At 37.5% G+C, this 24,579-nt stretch overlaps 1 protein-coding gene across 3 annotated transcripts in view; it reads left to right on the plus strand.

Moving 5' to 3' along the window:
* The first annotated feature begins 445 nt into the window (after window positions 1-445).
* Window positions 446-24,579, plus strand: part of fbxl16 (F-box and leucine-rich repeat protein 16) — a 49,442-nt gene continuing 25,308 nt past the window's right edge. Inside the window, exons 1-3 of one of the 3 annotated variants that reach the window (XM_030141530.1) lie at window positions 446-734; window positions 829-899; window positions 22,509-23,223. In XM_030141530.1, the coding sequence (XP_029997390.1) occupies window positions 22,516-23,223 (708 nt within the window). In that variant the 5' untranslated portion in view covers window positions 446-734; window positions 829-899; window positions 22,509-22,515. Of the gene's footprint in view, window positions 900-13,365; window positions 13,480-22,508; window positions 23,224-24,579 lie in introns of those variants that run through there. The other 2 variants (XM_030141529.1, XM_030141531.1) reach the window with 2 other exon arrangements.

The raw sequence follows: 24,579 nt of genomic DNA on the forward strand, positions 1-24,579 counted from the left end.
AGTTAATATCATTTTCAAGAACTTTAATGTTCAAAGTTATAGATGAACACTTCCAAAATGATGGTAAATACATTCTGTGATAATTGACTTACTTTTTTTTTCTTTCTTTCTTTCTTTCTTTCTTTCTTTCTTTTTTTTTTTTTTTTTTTTTAAATTAGAATGACATTATATCAAAATGCATGTCTACTCTTGACACTGTCCCACAGAATCCTAGTGTTTACTCTACATTTGTATGAACATGAAACCATCCAAACCTTCCCAGGGGGCTGTTCCAGCACTGCTCAAACTGAAGACATTTGTAGTGTCTGCCCCTGTAACACACACATCAGGCTACATGTGCACAGATAAAGCAGCTACCTGAGGTTCAGTTGCAGTATCAGAGGATCTGGGCTGCAGAGCATTCACAAACTGCTGCTGCTGGAGTTACATAAGAAGCAGGCAGAGCATTTGTGCGCTCAGTGCTGCTCCGGCTACCCTATGCTATCTCTTTAAACCAGACAGAGCTGCCTCGCTGTGCGTGTGTGTGAAGGAGAAATTACGAGACAGAGGGCCACTGTTGTGGAGGAGGACTAAGCAAAAAAAAAAAAAAAAAAAAAAAAAAAGAAAAGAAAAAAAAAAAGCACAACAGAGAAGCTCTTCTGCGGGCATTTAAAGGCTTTGGAAGCTCCGGGTGTTTATTGCGTTGACTGGTTGTGATTTTGGACTCGGATGCTCCTCTTGTATCTATGGGCTCGGTAGGCGCATCTTTCGCCTCCCGATAAAAAAATAACGGGCAGGGCTGCCTTGTAATCATTATTATTCTTTTTTTTCGCACCCTCGGCGCTACAGCGTTGGGAGAAACCTGATCTGGAAGCCGCACTTATCATGGATTAATGCCCGAGTGAATTTTCATCTGAGAGGTAAGGGATGCAGCGAAGAGCGAGGCCGGACGAACGGGGGAAGATGTGGTGGGTGCAAAGTGTTTGTGTTGCGTGTGTGTGTGCGTGTGTGTGCTGCTGATGGATGCCAGGCTGGTGGGTTATGGGAGCAGCATCCGCACCGCAGTCTCCTCCGCGCACACCAGGCGGGGCGCACTGGCCGTGAGGTCCGCGCCGCAGCCGAGGTGCGCCGGGTTTGCTGGGTGCTGGGCTGGGGTCTTTGTGAGGACGGTGGTGGTGGGGCCTTTGGTACACGGAGCTCATCAGCCGCATCGAGCTGCGCATCATTAACAAACACAATGACGTCAGCGTTCGCCAGTGACGTAACCGCCCTGCTTCTCATTTGTGCAGCAGGATGATTTCTTTCTCTTTAGAAGAAGCTGTTGTGCGTGTGTTTTTGTTTCCTTCTTTTTTCCTTTTAGCGGGCCTGATTCCATTCTGTAAGCTTTGTACACTGGTCTACAATTTTATTTGTTTATTTATTTATTTGTTTATTTTTAGAAATTTCTGCTACAGAGATTAAATGGGATTAGCTGATAAAGATTAATTGGAAAACAAATGACAAAAGTGCTGGTTTGCGGATGTTTTCAAGGTGATAAAGTGTTATTACACATTTATATTGCTTTATGTACATTTATACAATAGGTTTATAAATGTTCCACTAGATAGAACCTGTAAAGTGAATGTACTGTCATGTGCAGAAAGTGTTTTGAAGTAGATCTGGTAGCTCTGAGACAAATATTCCTTTGGAGTTAAACCCATTCTCTCATTAATTCTCGAATTTCACATTTTGACCCAAGACTGTACTTGGAAACTTTAGCCAACCAGCATTTTTGACTTGATTTTTCTTTATCAGTGAGTCACACATGGTGAAATTTCCCTCCTTGTATTCTGGAAGCATTTTACTTGTAGACCAGTGATATTAATGTAGGCTATGTGGACTTCCATATAAATCAGGGCTCTCAAACTCAATTTCTTTCAGGGGCCACATTCAGCTTGATTTGATCTCCAGTGGGCCAGACCAGTAAAATAATAGCATAATAACTTACAAATAATGACAACTCCAAATTTTTGTCTTTATTTTAGTGCACAAAAAAAACAATTAATTTATGAAAATACGTACTTTTAGAAACTATCCAAAAAATGTGAATAACCTGAAAAAACTAAAATTTCTTAAGAAAAATAACTGCAATTTTAACAGTATTACACCTCAACTTATCATGTATACATGTGCATTATGGAACTGAACTACAAACACTAAACACTTAGTAATGGGCAGAAAATTGTTAAAATTGTGCTTAATTTTCTTTAGACATTTCAGGTTGTTCATATTTGTTCAGGTTATTCACATTTTATTGTTACAGGATAGCTTGTAAATGTAAATATTTTCATAATTTAATGTTATTTTTTGCACTAAAACAAAGACAAAAATTTGAAGTTTGGATTATTTATAGGTATAATGTAATATTTTTTTCACATCAAACCAAGAAGAAAATATGGAGTCAATATTTTTTGTAGGTTATTATGCTGTTATTTGACTGTAGATCATATTGGTCTGTATGTGGAACCTGAACTAAAATGAGTCCCACAGCCTTGAATTTTTGCACATTACAAATTCATCCCACGGGCCGGACTGGAACCTTTGGCGGGCCACATTTGGCCCCCAGGCCACATGTTTGAGACCCCTGATATAAATGGTATGTAACATACTCACTTCCTCTTAATATCAAAGATCAGTGGCAGATGTATTACTCTGGACTCAGCACACACATCCTGTTGTTTTGAGGAGGAAAATATCAGAATCCTCATTGGCCGATATCAGGAATCTCCTGTGGCCTTCTGTGTATTATCATTACATGGAAGTTATATGGTGTGTGAAAATTCTTCCTGCTTCATCCTGTTTTATCCCAACAGGTGGAACTATCCAGGAAGTGTTTAACTTTCCCCACAACCAGCTGATGACTCTGAGGTGTTTTAGATTTCTGAGTCATGGTGATTTGACCTGTAGTGAAGTAAACTGTGGCAATGTTATGACATGTGGTTAGGGTTAGGGATAAGTATGAAACTTACATAGTGACGTAAATTCGACGTGAACACTGGTCTCCTGTCTTTTTATGTCCACAGTTTGATGTTCTGCCACATCAGTTTCAAACCAGCTCCTTCTATGGATTGACATTTCATGGGGGTCAATGCATGGATCAATGGCATTTACTTTTTTTACATGCTCTTGCTCAGAAAACAGCAAATAATTGCAGAGCAAGTGCAAGATGAGTGTAAACATTGGTCGTTATAAGCCATGTTGTCACTTCCCTGGTGAGATTGAACTGTTTAAAAGCGCTGATATAGACCCGCCCCTCTACTTTACAGCTGGACTGTCAGTTATACATGAAAGGCTACTAAATAAAGACTAGAAAAGCACTCGTACAGCACAGACCTCTGCCGCTCCGCAGATCAGTGCCCCCCCACCCCGATCACCACCAAAATTTAATCATTTGTTCCTTGTGCCAGTATCAACATTTCCTGAAATTTTCATCCAAATCTGTCCATAACTTTTTTGAGTTATCTTGCACACGGACAAACAGACAAACAAACCAATGCCGGTAAAAACATAACCTCCTTGGCGGAGGCAATAACTCAATGATAAATCTCTGCATGAATTGCATAAGATATTATGAAAGAGTTTTCATGGGCTGATCATTACTCATGATGACCATTCACTCAGGACTGAAAACCCTGAAAAATATGCCTGGATGTATACTACAATGGACACATTTCCCAATACTTCACTTGAGCTGTCTGCATGGTAGGCTTTGTTCCACAATGCTCTGCAGCAACCAACTTTTTTCTTCTTCTGTTTAATGCCAGGTATCAACTAGAATTCAAAGCAGCATATGATTTTAATCCCAAGTTTGTTTTTTTTTCAAATTTCTAAAACACCTTTTCATGCTTATGCATCTGAATCACGTCCCTTATGGTGAAAAACTGCAAAGATGACTCCATCAATAACACAATGTTTACATAACAAACCAAATCGTCACTCGGGCCTTTTTGGAAATTTTGTCATGAAGTGCATTGTGGGAATGGCAACCAAGCGAAAGTGGTTTCTCACAGATTCTGCGAGAAAACGAGCCAGATTGCTACAAAGTAAAATTATATAGTACACCAGTGTTGTTTTAAAGAATGAATATAGTCAGTGGATGGAGGTAAAGGCCACATTTGGGTTCAACACTCATGAAGAGACAGCAAAATTGCTGCTGTGTGGAATTACCATTCCCACAATGCACTTTGCAACAAAATTTCTGAAGGCTTTCTCCCCTGATAGAACCTCCCTACATGAGAAAGTCTTCAAAATATATAGTTTTATGTATCGGGACACAAAAAGAAATCAGCTGGTACCTGCCAGAGTCTAAAATGATTTAAATCTGATGTCAAATGTAAAATAATGTACAAGAGTTTCCTCCTTGTCATAATTTATTTAACAAAAATAGAGAAGCAGGAAATTAATAACTAAGTAAACCTCATGGTTCACTAACTTGCAGTTCCAGGTTTAGCAGCAATAACTTTTCTGTATGATTTGATTGGTCTCACTCTTCTTTCCAGTGTACAGAGTTTACACACATGTTTATGCACATTTCTCTTAGTCTTGCCACAGCATTTCAACCAGGTTGAAGTCTGGACTTTGGGCTATTGCAACACCTTTTTGTCTTTTTCTTTTCTTTTTCAGTTATTCTGTTGTAGATTTGCTGGTGTGCTTGAGTTCATTGTCCTGTTTTATGACCTAATTTTGGCGAAGCTTTAGCTATCAGACAGATAGCTTCACATCTGACTTTAGAACACTCTGCTATACAGAGGAGTTCATGGTTGACTCAAGCCCCTTTTCCACTGAAGCAGTTCCATGGCAAGATCATAGCTGGTGCTTAATCTGGAACCTTTTTTTTTTCAGTTACCCCTGCCAAAGAGCTGACTCGGGCCCAGAAAAAAACAGTTCCAGGCTGGCACCAACTCTTTGCTGAGTTACAATGGGTCTTCAATTATGCACCAATATGTCAGGGGCTGGAGATGGGACAATCGATCCCAAAAGACCAATTACAACTTTGCCACTGTTACTGGTCGGTCTGACCTAGCTAAACAAGAGGAAAACAAGAACTTCAGGACACACATGAAGTTGAGGCAACAAGTGTTCAAGCAGAAAAGTCACAAGAACCTTTCAAAAGAACCTGCTGAGATAAAGCTGTTCTCAGAGCAGGACCGAGAGTGCTGATCACTCACTAACACTGACAGTAAATCTCTCAGTAACCACTACTGTTAGCTGCTCACCAGCCAGAGGGAAAACCACCAATGCTTTACTGACTGTCAGGACATGAGACCATGGACGGACGGACGGACGGACGGACGGAGAGACGGATAGACAGATAGATAGATAGATAGATAGATAGATAGATAGATAGATAGATAGATAGATAGATAGATAGATAGATAGATAGATAGATAGATAGATAGATAGATAGATAGATAGATAGATAGATAGATAGATAGAAACAGAGACTAATCTCATGAAACTGCGTTGTATGTCAACTCCAGTTCTTCTGGAATTTGGCATGCTATACGTATGCATTTCTATCCTTTTATGTATTATTCAACCCAATTATATCTCTTATAAATTTACAGCAAGATCTCTGGTTCACATAACCCTAACCCTAACCCCAAACCCTAACCCGTAACTCTAACACTAACCCTAACTCAAACCCAAACCTATGAACATACATGCGGAAAGCTCATAATGGGTGCAGATAACACGCCAATTAATGGCAATTGAAAGTGTAGCGTATATTTACAAGTCTTGATATCACATTGCAAAAACTAGAAAAGCACTCGGAGAGCGCAGAGTTCTGCCAAGGCAGATCTGCCCCTCCCCCCCCGATCACCACCAAAATCTAATCATTTGTTCCTTGTGCCAGTATCAACATTTCCTGAAAATTTCATGAAAATCCATCTGTAACTTTTAGAGTTATCTTGCTAACTAACCAACCAACCAACCAACCAACCAAACAACCAACCCTGGCAAAAACATAACCTCCTTGGTGGAGGTAACAATAGGCACAATAAGGCTGTTCTCATCACAGTAAAATCACATTCTGGGTCTTGTGTGTTGACAGGCAGTGAGGCACACAGGTACATGAGCAGCTAAGGGGACAGGGACATAATGTCAGGATAAGTTTTTAAGTAGGCTCTGTCTCATTAAATTAACTACAGATTTGACACCTACATTTTTGACTGAATAAAAAAGCTTACAAGTAGTGACCCAGCAACAGTGGCAACTATTGAGACAGTTAGAACTTACAGGTATCAAGCCTACATTCCCTTACTCATCTCTTTCCACCAACTGTGAACACGTACAGTGACATAATGATGTTGCACCACGGTGGCTCCTGTCCAGTGGAAAAGCAAACCAGTTTTTAGAAGAAGCACAAGAAGAATCAACGAAGCATCAGCGCCAACATTGGAACAGTTTCAGTCTGCAAAATGCCCAGGTTCTAGACCATACTTGGTCAGTGTCTCTCTAACTGTACTCCCAGTGACTTTATATTTAACATGAGGCATGTAGAGTGGGGTTTCACTATTTCTTAAAGCTTTGCATGGTCTGATCATGGGATGAATTTGCTGGGATTTTCACTCTTGAGAGGAGTGATAACATCTTGAATGTTTTCCACCTGTGAATAATGTTTCTCACCTCAGAATGATGGACTTCAAATACCTGTTTTAAAATGACCTTAGCACTTTCTTCAGATTAATGGTCAACAACAATTGCTTCTCTAAGTTTCTGGCTAACATCTGTCCTCCTTGGCACAGTTAACACACACTGAAATGCTCCAGGCCAGCAAACCACAATATAGGTTGTCACACTTGCTGATGATCATTTAATCAAAGGTATTTGCTGAGCAGCACCTGGCTGCTACGAACCCTCTAAGTTCCTATGGAAGCAGTAGGGTTGCACTTATTATAGCACAGTGGAATATATTCAGTGTTGTTTTAGATTGTGAGATTAATTTCAAATAATTTTAGAACGTAGCAAGGACAAGATGATTTTTATTATGTTCTGATTCATAAATCTGTCCTGGATGTACTTTGTTTTTTTTCATGACTGTATGTACTGAGTCGCAGTGTCACAGTTACAAACTGGTATCACAGTTAATACTTAAAAGTGCAAATAAAAATGGTATGCTCCTGGGTTTAGGTGCTATGTGGGGCTCAAAGGGCTACTACAAACTCTGCATTTTAGCAGAATTTTGGAGCAATATCATCACAATATTAAAAACATTTTTAGAACCTTTTTAAGAGGAAGCAGAGAATTTTCAGCATAGGTTTTTGGTGTTTAGTTTTGCGTGCAGCTAGAGAGACTGGGGGAAAACTGTATTTTAACAAGGGGTTCATTGTTTTTAGTCTGGCTACAAAGACAAATCAGACATTTTAAAATAAACATAATAGGCCATTCTGGGCCATGACCTAGGATATATTACAGATTTTCATTGGTAGTTACTAGTACATGGAAACTACAGGATCAAGGAATTTTATAATCAGTTCTTAAATAAAAAATATCAGACTTGCAGAACTTGCATCAGATATATTTGTGAGACTGTGAAGGTCATGTTATTCTGTTCCATTCTGAAAGAGCCATTGCTTTATCAAACAGTCTGCCTGAAGTCCACCTGTGACACAGTACCTAAGCTTTTTTGGTGTCATACTCACTTACAGAGCTTTTGAACTATGTTGAGCAGCGACTCACTGACTCCAGATGTCTGGTTTTAATTCTCTGTTCATGCAAACATTCCTGTTAAAAGTCTTGCATCTAAGAGGATCACATTTTTTTAATATGTGATAAAATATTTAGAACTACATTTTTAGTACAGCTAAATCACCTAAATAAGAGCCCTTGCCTTTTCACAATCTTTGAATGAATCCACCACGTTGTGCTGCCATGTTTCAACAGTAGCACTGTGCAGACTTCCTCTTTTCCTTTTTTCCATTTTCTGTGGCATTATTACTTTACCATCACACACTACATTTGAGTATGGACTTGATATATTATTCTTCTGATTGAAAAGACCAGCGTGGGCAAACCAAACACTGACTGCAACAAGGCCACAGAAGGGGAGGTGCGCTCAGAATCTACAACTATACCACCCAGTGTCAATAAATATCAGCCAAGTAATGAGCATTTTACAATGCATAACAGTAGTTCAACCAAAGATTCAGGAGGAACTTCTATCAAAAATGTGTGCTAGAAGAGGAAATATATTTAAAAATTGTAGTCTATCAAGATTTCAGAATCAAAATACCATATTTTATTTAACCCATAAAGACCCAGTGCTACATTTGTAGCAGTTCCCAAAAGAGTTTTTATTTATATTTGACAATTTTTTAAGTGATTTATCACCATTTATGATGATAGCATCCTGTGTTTTGCATTTTTCAGTGTAAATCATGTATTTTCCCTGTATTTAAATCACATATGATGTAGATGTTCATAAAAGCTCAGAGTAAATTCAAAAGTTCTTACATCAAAATAGCAAAAAAAAAAAAAAAAAAAAAAAAAAAAGATGAAATAGTGATTTTTTTCAACAAAATACATCATTAACTGAATGTAAAAACAACTGTATCCATCTGCTGTCATTGATCCTACTCCATGGGTTTTACTGGTGAATTAATGTTGTAGAAGATGATAGTGTTTCCACGGTAACTACGGAGCCTCTGAATATCCAAATGGGTCATATCTGATGACCATGAAAAGATGGCAAACTGCATTTTATACCAATTATTTACATGGATTGGTAGAATTGGTGGATCAACAGATATTAAACAGTTTAGATCAGTAGATGGTTCTGGTCGCTGGTGGCTGTTTGGATTTTTATGAGCTAATAGTGACATCTCATGTGACCCAGTGCTAATTCTGTGGCAGTTCCCAAATCAATTTTTCTATTTAACTTTTCTTAAATGATTTGTCACCATTTACTATATCTGTTTTGTATTTTTCACTGTAAATTGTGTATTTTCCTATTTTCACTTTCCTATACTTAATTTAGATGCTCATGAAAACGTAGAGTAAATTCAAAGGTTATTATTATCAAAATGAGAAAACTGAAGAAAAGTGACTTTTTCAGCAAGGACATCAAAAACTGAACATAAAAACAAGTGTGGCCATCCACTGTCATTGATACAAATCCATGGGATTTACTGGTGAATCAATGTTGTAGAAGATGACGGTGTTTCCATGTTCACTACGGAGCCTCTGAACATCCAAATGGGCCATATCTGATGATCGTGAAAAGATGACAAACTGCATTTTACAACAGTTATTTACATGTATTGATAGGGTTAGTGGATCAGCAGGTATTAAACTTGTTACATCAGTGGATGGTTTTGGTCACCAGTGGATGTTTGGGTCTTTATGGGTTAAGTCTGTACTGAAATGAAAGAACAGTTTAATATGTTCATTATTACAGAGTATGTCAAGAGACACCATAACCTCAACCAAAAAACAAAAAAAAATTGTTAACTGCAAAGAGTTTATTGATGGTCTTTTGCTAATCTACTGCAGTTGTATGAATAAATGTAAGTAAAACAGACAGTGATGTCAGTCAGGTGACATTGTACGTGTATCCCCCATCCTGGGCAAACCTTACATGGATGTGGTTAGGAGCAGATGTTTTGGCCTAGTGTCCCACCTGTGTTTAATGTTCATCATGTAGTTTTCTTATTATAGCCCTAATCTTAACCCTTTATAAGACACTCATAGAAATACCCTGATATTTAGAATGTCAACCTCAGTGGGTTATTGGACAACATAACAAGATTTTTTCACTTTTATGGAATTTTTCAAAACTTTTTATTATTATGTAGAAAATGAAGGTCTATGAAGTTAACGTATGTGGTTCCGTACCCATAAGCGGCAAAAGTATATATAAAAAACGCAAGAAAAACACACGTAATGTAAAAAGAAAATGTATTTTAGAACATTAGAATATCACTTATGTAACATTATAACAACATAAGTGCTGATCCAGACACCTATCCACATCCACATTATCCCTTTGAACATCATTCCTTACATTAGTACCATTACTTCATGGTACCTAACAAGCAGGTACACTCACTGTTCATGCAGAGGTGGACCTTATAGACCTTGTAGACCACATTGGACCTGAGACTGTTGACTAACTGGCCTTACTGTAATTGCTGCTGTCACTGTCTTGTAATGTGCGCAGAAATGACCAAAAATAATCACTTGCCCGATAAAAGGTTAATCTTAAACCTAACCAATTTACTTTTGTGCCCAAACTGAACCAAAGCTTTGACAAATCTATAACAATACTATAGCTTAAATGTAATAGTTATACTCTCTTTTAAATGCTTTCAAATATATTTTTGGTTCTTTTGGACTGACTCTTAATCTACCTATGCTCTCTCAGGTATGAGGATGTACTAGAAGAGCTCATATTAATGAAACTTAAAAAAATAAACTTGTGTCCAAAACCACAGACTTTCCATAACTCAAACTCAAATTGCGTATGTTTCTTAATTCTAAATTACTACATTACTTAGGATATCACTGCTGGTCTCCAGTATTTTTAACCTTAAATAAACTTCACGGTAACAACACATACCAGAGTTCAATCCCAAAACAAACTCTTGTCTTCCAAAAAGCACTGCATCTTGTTTTTTTTTTAAAGATGATAGTCCTTAAAATGACTTCAACTTTCACTGAGGACCAAAAAATCTGTCTTTAAACTGGAAAGAAGTTGTGATTTGACAAATATCATGATAATTATTAGACTTTTGACATGATAATATTGCCGACTATCATGTTCAAGCCTAATGTGTAATATACATACCCACTGAGCTAATAGTTCCAATGGGACAGTACAGGCTCAAGACTCCTGGAGGTGATTAATTCAGCTTTATAAACACCATTCCCATGAATCATGAATTCAGATACACTGAGGGAAAATGGAAGTGAGTCATTCATGTGGCTCTGTTTCACAGCATGTGTTGCTGTTACCTCACTGCAGAGGTCTTTCACAGTGAAATCTCAGATTGCAGTTTGTAGTAAGAATGTGTTGGATGAACGTGCTGTTCTGGTCATCTTTAACCCAAGACTCTGAGGAATAAACACAGAGTGAGTGCCTACACATTTATTTATCCCACTGAGAGTGTTTGTGGAAAGGATTTAACAGGAGAACCTTTCTTCGACAGGGGACGGAGTTCTGTTAGCTCATTTATAATATACTATGTTTAAATACTGAAAGGCAGGTTTTAACAAAGGTATTAGCATGGATGAATGTGAGGTCAAATATGGGTGTATGTTCATGACTGCCTCCTTCTACACTTTCACCTTATGGTCTAGGAAGTGTCGATACAAAATTCTGAGCTATAATTAAAAGTTATTTTAGTTCAGGGGCCACATTCAGACCAGTATGATCTGACGTGGGCTGAACCAGTAAAATAATAACATAACATCCTATAAATAATGACTCACCAAACTTTTAGACTGAAAAAAGTAAAAACATCTGCAAAAAATGCAAATAACATGAACAACCATGAACCTGAAATTTCTAAAGAGAAATAAATGCAATTTTAACAATATTGTGCCTCAGTTTATCATTTACACATGTACATTACAATTTACAGATCACAGCAAATCTACAATAAGACATAAAACAGTTAGTAACAGGTATTATATTGTTAAAATTGCACTTACTTCTCTTAAAACATTTCAGGTTGTTTATAATTGTTCGGATTATTCACATTTTTTGTGAAAGGATTTTTTGTAAATGTAAACATTTTCATATAATTTTACATTTTTACACTAAAACAAAAAGAACATTTTGGAGTTGTCATTTATAGGTTTTTCAATTTACCCAAAGCAGAATGTATGAACCCTATTTTCTGAGCTGAAGCTAAATCTACCAGTTACCACAGAATTATATTATATTATCGTAAAACAGACAAAAAAAAAAGTGTACAAAGACACAAAAACTAGACTGACAAAGACAGGACAATTAGACTTCCAGTTGTTGGAGCGACACCTACTGATTTATAAATAAAATCTGGTTTAAATGTCACAAGTCAGGCAGTGATCAGAGAGGAGACCATGGCTTTGTGTACATGGAACTGAGTTTACTAGTTGATCTGGTTTTTATGTCCTATGCAGTAGTAAACATCATGTCCCAATTTCAGAAAACTGGAGAAGCCCTTCTTCCTGTTCAGAGAACATAGATTGCTGTTGGATGGAACCTGTATACTCATCTCCTAATTTCTGAGTTCTTCAGACTAGTGACATAAGAGAGACAAACAATGAGACAACAAAGCACCTCACTTCTGAAGCAATAAATAATAAAATAATAAAATAATGAACAGAAAAGTCTCTCTATTCAGGGCTACTGAACATGTAGTATGGAGAAACAAATTGTATAAACATTTTGGAGTCACTGTTGTTTAAAGTCATTCTTATATTATTGTAACATGGAGCAAGAAAGGGGAAAAATATTCCTTAGAGTTCTAAAAATAAATAAATAAAAAAAATTAATTTAGAAGTGTATACACATCCATAACAGCAATGTGGCATTAACTGTAAAGAAAAAAATTAGCAAGTGAAGAATTTCAGTGAATTTTGGACCGCTATCTCAAATAGGCTATGGGTTAGTGGGACATTAGAATATGCTTTAAGAAGTGTTTAATTAGACAGACAGACTCCAAAAGCACAGGAAAATATGTTGGATAGGTGCAGATAAACCCTGCAATAGTGACACCAGTTTTACACTCACCATGTCATGTGAAACATTTAGATTTTTGAGCTAGATAAAATTATTCTTATTAAATCTATTGAGATACTGTTACAATAATAGGCTGACACAGGCTTATATCATTTTCAAATTTTTATAGGTAATCAGCACGTACCCTTGTGACTCACCACATGTTGCATTAGATGTGAAAATATGACCTAAACATTGCCTTCAGTTCAGATTAAGATAGATAGATAGATAGATAGATAGAGAGAGAGAGAGAGAGAGAGAGAGAGAGAGAGAGAGAGAGAGAGAGATGTTTTAAATATGTATATTTATTATTATATATATTTGTATTTACTTATATACTTTTTATGGTTGTTGTTTCAGCTGGTTCTGGATAAAGGATAAGTCATTTTCGCGCATGTATTTTTTTCATTTTTAGTATATATATATATATATATATATATATATATATATATATATATATACATTTTTTTTTTTTTTTTTTTTTTTTTTTTTAGTGTTAGCTGAGGCTGTGACAGTAGCTCATATTTCTTGAATAGTTTGTGTTTCCTGTGCTGTTTGTCCCTCAGTGGATGGGACACAGTGGAGGCTGGTTGGTTTCGATTTCTGTTGTGAGTGTTTTATTGTGAAGTGCCGGATGTCCTGTTTTTGTTGCCTGTGGTGGATCTGGTTGGGATCAGGATTCGAGCCTGCCTCTGCTTCAGCATCCCTACCTCCTGCCTCTCAGAGACAACACCACCGCTACACGAGGAATGGTAAATATAGATATTTCAGCGTCGACCTGCGTTTATTACAATGTGATGAAGCAGTGTTTATGTAAGCCTATCGAAAACCACTGGGAGCTTATGTATATTTATAGATCCTATCTAGTTCTATATCCATATATGCTGTTCGTTTGTTCGGTCTTTGCCTGTCTCTGCATCCTCCTTTTTTCCTCCTCCTATCCTTCTGTATGTTGAACATGTTGCGCTAACCCTCTGCTGGAACCGATCCGGTTAAAAAAGGCTTTTTATTATTATTATATAAAGGAAGAACGTGATGATGCTACAGGCGAAGCTAGTCCATCTGTTCAGGGACCGACAGCAAATATTCACACGGAAAAACATGTCAGATGTTTTCAGTAGAGGAAAGCATATAGAAGCTGTAGGAGGAAGCAGCTGTATGTGTGTGGATGTTTGGCCGGTGCTGCCTGTGCAGTCCTGCCGGACCCAGGCGGACCCAGGCGGACCCAGGCTGCTGCTGCTGGGGCTCCTGTAGTCTGCGGTTACATAAGCACACGGCCGGAGCCTGGGAGCTGTCCTACTGCTGCTGATACAGTCAGATCACACAGAACAGGCTAGATGAGGCCATGGGCCACAGCATTCACTTACACTATCATGTGTTTTCACTCGGATGCTGAATGCTATGCTGAATGTGCACAATAAAGCAGGAGCAGCTTATTCACAGGCTGCTGCTGGTGCTGGTGGTGGACACAAGGTTTGGGCTCAGTGGACTGTAAAGTGCTTCCCTTTCCATTTAACCTGTGGCTTTTTTGTATGCTGGTGGTTAATCTAGTTCATAGATTGTTTTTTCTTTTTTATTTCATGTATTATTTCACAGTTTTTCAGCCATTTCCAAAAAAGTGGGGACATTCATGTTAATTACACCAGAATTCAATGATTTGCACAACTCACAAACCCATATGGTATTCACAACAGAGGATAATAACATAATCAGGTTAACAGATGGATGGGGCAGAAGTGAGGAGAATTTTATTCATTATTGTTTACTAGCGGCATTGTACCTGTGGTGCCATTGTACGATAGCATGATAAGTAGAATTTGTCTGCCACCACCATCCATTTGTAAAGTATCATTTAATCATGCATTGTGCAGGTAATAATTTGAGCCAACATGCAAGGCATGAAGGGAAGAGCATGTATTTGTTTGGCCTGTCAAGCATGATGAAATTCATACGGTGGTAGTGAACTGCAGCCTTCACATTGTAGCATGGTCTGGTAGGAGTAGAAATTTCATGAACGGCGGCATAACCACCAGTGTTGGGCAAAGTACTTCTAAAAATAATTAGTTATAGTTACTAATTACTTTTCCACAAAAGTATTTGAATTTGTAATGGAATTACTCCTTCATAAATGTAATTAGTTACCAAGGAAGGTATTTATTGTGTTACTTTTTTGAAAAACCTTCAAATATGTAAAAGGAAACAGATTTTTGAGCGTGTTTCACGGCCCGTTGCATAGAGTAGAACAGCAGTCAGGTACTTCATACCGTAACTGTGGTGAGGCTGGGGTCCACCACATGAATGCATATCTGCATTTATAGGAAGAAGATGCTCCTCCAGTTAATCCCACATCTCCACTTTTTTCATTCGCTCCTCCTGGATACAACAGTAAGTGTCTCCAGTCCAGTCAGTCGGACTCTCACTGGTAAATCCTCCCCTAAATTGCTGTGCACGTAGCTGTGTTCAAGTGAATGGGGTGTGCTGCAGACAAGTCAAACTTGGAGATGTCATTAGTTGTTCAGGTGAAGGCAGCATGGACAGGTCAGACTCATGTGGCACACAGGTGAAGCATGAAGGCAATGTGGGCAATTTGAATATAAGAACGGCACGTAAACAAACGGCTCGCAACAAATCGGTTGTTATCGTTCACTTAAAAGAGCCGTTCAAAAGTCTTGACTCATCCGCGAATGTCACATCTCTCGTGCCTGGCTGAGTGAACCAGGACAGATAAAATCACCCAAAATACCTGAGAACATTTGAATACGGAGATAAAATTGTGCCTAGAAGATAGCTGGGTAATGTTTCTATTCATTTGGTGAGTTTGGCCTGTGAAGGCTGAGGAAAACCCGTACAAACGCCCTCCTGTGCTGCAACATCGATCAAACATCGATGGGATGGACACGGGGCAGGGCCAAAACACGCATTATATAGGTAGGATAGGATTTAACAGTACACAATACATATATTGTATCTGATATAGCTAAATGCTAATTTTCATCCAGGATGGGGGTCAGGTGACATGCATCTTATTGTAACATCACAACAGAAAATGAAAACCTTGCATGTTGAGACAAATGCAACACAATAAAATACTGTAGAAAGAGCATAATATAAAACAACAATTACTATCCCAACACCAGAAACATGAATCAGTTCCAACCTCCAACAGGGAACTATTGTAAACCAGCTATAAAGTCAAACAATTCATCCATAAAATGAAGTTGCACCAGATCCTCAGCACCACAGCAGACCACATTCACCGTCTCTGAGTTCAGTGACTACACACAACTGTCCTTCAACCAGTTTTTCAAAGTACTTTTGAAGTGTTTACAACTATTACATTCTCTGATACACAATGGTAAAGAATTCCATATTCCTGTGGCCTGAAGTTGACTGAAACATAACATTCTCCTCTGGTGGATGCTTGTGTCGACCTGGAGGTAACTGCACGGCATGATATCACAAACTGTCTGATAGGTAGTGATCTTATACAGTAAAGTAACAATAGCCATGAAAATGAAGTGTTCAAATGTCACAAGGTTGCAGTTTTTAATTATTATGCAAAGATGATGAAAATTAGAGGTTCTGTCCATTATCTTCAATGCTAGTTTTGTACAAACTATGAAGCGGTGGCACTGACATAATATTTGTCTGAACCCAGGTTGTAATACAATATGAAAAACGTGCCAGTATTATTGAATGCATATATAGTTTTGTGCATTTGTATTCATTTCAAGTCTTATAAGTTTAAACTGGATAGAATTAGAATAATTTTAGAAGTTTCTGCAATGTGTTTTTCAAAAAGGTTTGCACACTATCGATAACCACATTTATCCTACAAACTCTACCCTTGTACAATAATGCCAGGTGGAAGGGAAGTACTTTGATAGACAAAAAACATACTGACAGTTTTGGAAAGATTGAGCATTAGGTATGAATGAGCCATCCAATGTGCAATGTTCTCCATTGTCTCTTTAAGTATAGATGCTGCCTGTTGCTGAAAATTAACATGTACATAAATGTCGGAGTCATCAGCATACATTTGTATGTTAACTTCTGGAAAAATAGATGGCTGGTTATTAAGTTCAAGTAGGGTTGCCAACTCCCTGAAATTAAAATGAGGGACACCTCGTTGGCAGGGCCGGCCGACCCAGTTGCCTTCACCCCTCCTGGGATGGTGAATTTATTTTACCTTTTATGTGTGTGTGAAAAAGTGTGTCCCTTTTCAGCTCAATATGGGATGAGTACTTTTGTTTCTAAATACGGACGATTCCTTTTTTCAAGGGATGGTTGGCAACCCTAGTTTCAAGGGGCATTTTCTTGCTGAAACATCCAGTTTCCACCTCAACGGAACAGAGCATGTGCAGAAGGGAGCATGCGGGTTTGGAGAATGGAACACTTCTTGGCAGAGTTCAGTGACTTAAGAGTGATTCTTAATGCAATATATCACAAATGCATGGGGCGTCCAAAAACCTTTTCCCACCACTGTAGATCTATTTTAGCTGAGTAATCTGAGAAGGTAGAGTTGTGGCATTCCTTCTCGCCAAACAAGAATCTGTATATATCCTCTGCTATTGAATTCTTTAAGCCTTTCAAAATATTTGTACTTCCCTTTTAGAAATCACTGTTAAAGAAACAACAGGGTGTGCCCAGTCTGCTTACATAATAGCAATTTCAATATCAAATACATATTAAAAGACTTTGCAAATTCATTTTCATTTTGTGTTATCTTATCATTAATTTGAATTACTTGATGCTTAGAAAATGTATTGCCTTTTTAGAAAGATTATCACAGTCTTCCATGGTAATCCATTATTTCCTTGATGTTGTGTAATAAAATCAACCAAAAAACTTTATTCACTGCCCTGTTGCGGTGATCCATAAAGAAACACGTATAAATATCATATGTGTATATATATATATATATATATATATATATATATATATATATATATATATATATATATATATATATATATATATCTCAGGGCTGAAACTGTACATATCGAGCTGTTATACAGTTTATATTAGAGCTTTGCAAGATGGCTGACTTTTAGAATTCTACAGTCGTTGGTTGGAGCTGGCTAAAGCATTATGTGGCGGAGCCCGGCTCGAGCCGGAAGCGGAGCACAGCCCTTCTATTTCCAACTACCCTTCTGAATTTTAACATTAGTATCCACATTAGTAAAGACTCCTCTGTTGTCACCATGTTTGTTATTATTGACTGCCTTTTTCGTCTTCTCAAAAAACTGTATTCTTCTTCATGATATTTGGCTAGTTTGGTAATTAAGAGCGGCGCCCTCAGGTGGATTGATTGAGAAATGCTCATTCCAACATACAGGACGCATGGAAGTATGAAGGCAGTGACACATGACAATGTTAGAAATGGATGTACCTATTTTCGTACATAAAGCAAACATAAAGGAGTCTTAAGGCTCATCATCAGTTCCCAGTTATGTTTCGGCGCACAGCCAGCCTCTACATCCGAACCATATCCTACCGTGAACCGTGACTCAAAAACTGCAATTCGTACTGAACCGTGGGCAACCTGCACTGTTGCATCCGTAATCCCAACTGTAGGTACCAAATTGGCCAATTAAAAACATCTCAATTTCTCAGAACTGTGCAGATACACGCACACACACCCACACACACACACACACACACACACACACACACACACACACACATAGATGCTCTGAGACCTTCCAGTATAAAAAATGGATGTACCAAATACCAAATATCCATAATAAAACCACTCTTTTTCAGTTAGACTCAAATAGAACAGCAATTTGAACAATATGAACTAAACAAATAGATATTATCAATATGATAAGTAAAACAAATATGCTCAAATAAGTGTGCAGAAATATGGTTGTGTGTAATTATAATATAATAATATAATATAATTATCTGGTGGAATTAAACAGTCTGATGGCCACAGGCAGGAATGATTTCCTCTGTGGTTCCGTGGTGCATTTGGGTGGTATCAGTCTCTCACTGAACTGAACTGACATTTAGGAGGATTTAGGATGGATTATTTAAATGTGAATTTAGTTTCACTGTGCAGAGAGAGGTATTGTGTAACACTGAACAGTGGATCGTGTACTGAAACCCACAGATTTTGGTATTTGTTAAGTTTATGTATTTCAAGTATATTTTAATAAGTCAGTAGCAAGACAGATTTGGCATCAGGGGCTCATCACTAGGTATAAGTAGAAGGGAGTGACGAATAAAGAACTTCCTGTGAATATCTCAGCTCTCCCTCTATAACCAAGAAATCCAATAAAGATTGCAAATCTCTATTGCTGACACAATTATTGCAATATGACTTGTTTTGGGGGGTTTTTTGTTACCAAGTTGTGTAAGCCTAAGTTTTGTCTTATTATGTTAATTTCTTATAAATAACTGAAAATCAAAAACAATTATCTAGCTTCTTCAACTTTCTCTCAGCAACAAAAATAAGCTTTTAAACTTGGAAAAAGGAATGATTTGACATTTATCAAGGGATTTATCAGTGACTGTTTTTCTCATCAAAACATATTTTGCCATAACTTTGTTATTCATGTCCATAATGCCGCACATTTCCAAACAGAGTATAAGTGAACAGCACTGAATCGTTCCTGCAATGAAATGTAATACTGTGACACACCTTACTTATTCTATAATTCTGATTCAAATTCTGTAAAGCCCTGTGAGGCAACCTTGTTGTGATATAGGGCTCTACAAATAAAACGGAATTGAATTGAATTACTTACCAGATTTCTCATCCATTATCACACATTAACTACTACATACAAACACCCTGTCAATATAAAACTGATCTGTAGACAGTGTTAATTGAGCTTTACCAACAAAAAGTGATGGGGAAATCTGTTTGGTGTGTGAATTCTACTGGAGGGATAAACAGCAGCGTTACCAAAGATATCCTTTCATTTCTTTGTGTTGATGTTGTAGAGGTGGTGAGTCTGTAATTGGTCTGCCCAGAATCTCCTGTATGTTCTGAAACTCTGATTGATATCACTTTCATACTCATTAGATCATTAATTCTTTGTCCCCTATGGGTGGAGGCGTTCCAGAAAGAGACCATACTCATCAGGGTTTTACTTTTATTATTCACCTCTATGTAGTAAACGATGAAAAAACATCAGTGACTAATGTAAGAGTGTGATTTCTGTCTTAGTCATGGGAATGTGTATTTGTGTTTCAAAACCTTTTACCGTTATCCAGTGTTGTATAAAGTACTGCAAAGTCACACTTGGGTACACACAGGTACTTTACCAAAAAATTACTTTGGTAGAAGTTCGTCACCAACTGAAATACTGCTCAAGTTAAAGTCTTTAAGTATCTAGTATTTACTGTACTTTAGTATATCAAGTAATCTGCAATTAAATGTACTCAAGTAATGAAAGTAAAAGTACAAGTAAATGTTAATAACCAAAGGAAGTCAGAATTTTGAATTTAATTGTAATATTAAATGTAATTTAACAGGTTTGGGATAAATAAAGTACATCTATCTATCTATCTATCTATCTATCTATCTATCTATCTATCTATTAGGGCTGCACAATATTGGAAAAAACTGACATTGCTATTTTTTTTAACCCTGCGATATATATTGCGATATGAAAAAAACTACTCAGGAGGATATAATAGCTGTGTGGTAAATGGTCAAACAAATTAGTTGTGTTTCCTCTCATTGTGGCAACACGTGCAAGACACTGACACAGAACACGTGTTTCAATACCATCCTTCTTGCAGCTGAAATAATTCCAGATAACTGACGTTGCTTTCCTTTTTGGCTCCAAGTCTTCATTTTCGGTGATTTTGGGGCAGCCATGGCTCAGATGGTAGCGTGAGTCGTCCAATAACCGAAGGGTTGGCGGTTCGAATCCTGCTCTGTCCTAGTCAGTCCATTGTGTCCTTGGGCAAGACACTTCACCCTCCTTGCCTCCAGTGCCACTCACACTGGTGTATGAATGCGTATGAATGTTTGGTGGTGGTCAGAGGGGCCGTTGGCGCAAATTGGCAGCCACGCTTCTGTCAGTCTGCCCCAGGACAGCTGTGGATACAAATGTAGTTTACCACCACCAGAGGGAGAATGTGAGAGCGAATGAATAATGGGTCAATAATGTAAAGCACTTTGAGTGACCAAAAAAGCGCTATAGAAATCTAATCCATTATTTTCTCGTTTGTTGCTCATTTTTCAGTGTTGTTACCTGACTCACTCCGTGTGCAGGGGCGTGCTCTGCTTTGGCAAACTGATTAAAAATGATTGTGATTGGTGGATCGCTGCTCGCAGTGTGTGTCAGGTAGCCAGGTTGAAATTAGATGAGAACATGTCAAGTTAATTTGCTTCCTACATTGCGGAACCTGCGATGTGACTATTGCACCCACGGATATTACGATGACAATGCTCAAACAATATATGCAGCTCTATCTATCTATCTATCTATCTATCTATCTATCTATCTATCTATCTATCTATCTATCTATCTATCTATCTATCTATCTATCTATCTATCTATCTATCTATCTATCTATCTATCTATCTATCTATCTATCTATCTATCTATCTATCTATCTTTAGCTGAACTGAAGGGTCTCAAACTCATTTTCTTTCAGGTTCCACATTCAGCCTGATTTGATCTCCAGTGGGCCGGGCCAGCAAAATAATAGCAAAATAACTTATAAATAATGACAACTCCAAATTTTTGTCTTTGTTTTAGTGCAAAAAAAAAAAAAACTCCATTAAATTATGAAAATACTTACTTTTATAAAACTGTTCAAACAAAAAAGATGTGAATAACCTGAAAAAACTGAAATTTCATAAGAAAAATAAGCACAATTTCAACAATATTATGCCTCAACTTATCATTTATACATGTGCATTATGGATCAGATCCACAAAGACACAAAACACTTAGTAACAGGCAGAAAATTGTTAAAATTGTGCTTAATTTTCTTTAGACATTTCAGGTTGTTCATATTTGTTCAGGTTATTCACACTTTATTGTTAAAGGATAGTTTGTAAATGTAAATATTTCCATAATTTAATGTTATTTTTTTCCCTAAAACAAAAACAAAAAATTTGAAGTTGTCATTATTTATTGGCATAATGTCATATTATTTTTTTCACATCTTTCACATTTTGTTCATATCTATCTATCTATCTATCTATCTATCTATCTATCTATCTATCTATCTATCTATCTATCTATCTATCTATCTATCTATCTATCTATCTATCTATCTATCTATCTTATATTACACTGCTGCTCACATCAACAGATTGCTGACAGGTTGAGTGTGGACTGTCGTTTTCACTTGCACATTATGTGATTAGGCCCAATGACAAATCAGATTACTGACTTTGCTGCAGTCACTGGTAATCTCAGTGATGAAAACACCAAATTTCCTTCAATTTATTTTTTGCAATGAGTAACGATACTGTGCTTAAAAAATGTATCAGAGTAGAAGTATGTAATTGAGTTAGGAAATGTAGTGAAGTAAAAGTGAAAGTAAACAGAATAAAAAATATTCAGTAAAGTTCAAATTTTCCCAAAACACACTTGAGTTCAATAGTGAAGTATTATTACTTTACTATACAACACTGCCATTATCACAATATTCCTATCAATGGGTTAGACGGCTTTGGTTTGACTTGTTCAAATTCTGATGGTAGAAATGCAGACGTAAAACACTCACTAGTCCTCGATCGCTCCTGTTTCTCTTTTGGCATCTGACATTAACAGTCCACTGCGTGTCTGTCCTCTCTCCTCAGGTTCCCAATGTTGAACATGTCCACCCCCAGCGAGCTGAAGTCTCCCTGCGTGACTCGCAATGGCATGGTGAAGTTACCCCCCAGCCAACCCAATGGCCTGGGCAGCGCCAGCATCACCAAGGGCACGCCTGCTGCCAAAAATCGCCTGTGCCAATCCTCCTCTGTGCCCTCCATCCTGCCCCCTCCCCCCTCCTCTCTCCCCTATCACCACCACCACCACATGGACGGTCCTGGTATGCCTCATTCAGCAGCCTCTCTCTTAGGCCCTGATCTGGAACCTGGAAAGCCTCTGGTGGGACTGAAGCCATCCCTTCATCAGCTGCCCCCCCTAACCCTCCCCAAACCCATACTGCTTGAGCGACAACTTGTTCTGGATGAGAAGCTGCTCAACCGACTCCTCTGGTATTTCACCACAGCTGAAAAGTGTGTGTTGGCGCAGGTTTGCAAGACATGGCGCAAGGTGCTGTACCAGCCCAAATTCTGGGAGGGCGTAACACCCATTTTGCACGCCAAGGAGCTGTATACCCTGCTGCCAAACGGAGAAAAGGAGTTTGTGAGTCTGCAGGCCTTTGCTCTACGTGGCTTCCAGTCTTTCTGCCTTGTGGGTGTGTCAGACCTAGACATTTGTGAGTTCATCGACAACTACCCACTATCCAAGAAGGGAGTCCGCTCTGTCAGTCTCAAGAGGTCGACTATCACAGACGCTGGTTTGGAGGTAAGCCACTTGGATTTAAAACAGTGAGTTTGGCAAATAAGATTTATATTCTTAACCCTTGTCCCTCATTAAGGCTTTTTAAAATCTGATTTATTGATCATTTGGTGATACCACACACTAGTACCAACATTTCAATGCAGTTGTGTCTTTTAACTTTTTAGATTTCAGCCTCATTTCCCATATCAAATCTAAAATATGTGTTTTCAAAATTATACCACCAATTAAACCACATTTTTTAATCCTACCACCATTAAACCATATATCAAGGCATTCTGTTACAAAAGGCTTTCAATCTAGTGTAAGGTCCCAAAATTTTTAGAATTTACTATTTAACCTTTTCATGCATAAATTATCAGAACCTTAGTCAAGATTTTTTTCCTGAATCTATTTATTCCTCTTTAGGCATGAAAAAAACAATGCGATTTAAATTTTTTCATGACCCTATTTTTTTTAAGGAGTTACAAAAATGTCCACTCAGCTGGACGCCATGCTTTAAATTTTTGAAGCAAAAAGACACCATCATCAGAAAGTAATAGTAGTAATTGTAATTCATTCGTCCATTTAACAAAACATGATATATCCATACTTACAGTTTGGATTTCTATATTAAACATGGGTGAAAAGGGGTAGGCTGAAACAACAGCTTATTTATGCTTGTTTACAAGAAGGAAAGCTGCAGAAACAAAACAAGATAACAAGATGTCACTGTTTTAAACAATAATATAATAAAACAAATAAGCAAAATCTTAGATTCATATTAATAAATGGCTTACTTTATCCTAATATTTAATATTTATTGAATACCTCAGCTTAAAACATCTTTTTAAATGTTGTGAGTGATGTGCATGTTTTTAATTCTTTATCAAAATTGATATACTGTGTGCAAACTGTGAAATAAAAATATATTTCATTCAGCTAATCTGATGTTTTCTCACATTTTAACATTCTCTAATACTAGTTATTACTCACTTCATGGAAATAATATACAACAAAAAAAAAGTTTTTGAATAAGAAAACTGTTACAGCCTAATAACAATTAGCAATGGATTTACACTCAAACATGTTACTGCAGATTAGGTTTATCTAGAACAGCAAAGTTACAGTAATGGTATGAATTGCAGTTTGTGGGATGGTGCATAAGCGTCCACTGTGATGGCTGATACAGAACTAAAACAACAAAACCCGTGAATATACAAGAGAACAGCTGTAGAATACCTGTCTACTGTAGTGACCAGTATGCATGAAAGGGTTAAAAAAAAAATCCTTTTGAGTGTCTGACCAATCGGGTAAATACAGGCTATTTTCCTGGTTTTCACAACCCCAACTGCTCCTCTGTTATAGAGGCTTGGATGTCAT

Source organism: Sphaeramia orbicularis, chromosome 8, assembly GCF_902148855.1.
Source record: "Sphaeramia orbicularis chromosome 8, fSphaOr1.1, whole genome shotgun sequence".
NCBI lineage: Eukaryota > Metazoa > Chordata > Actinopteri > Kurtiformes > Apogonidae > Sphaeramia > Sphaeramia orbicularis.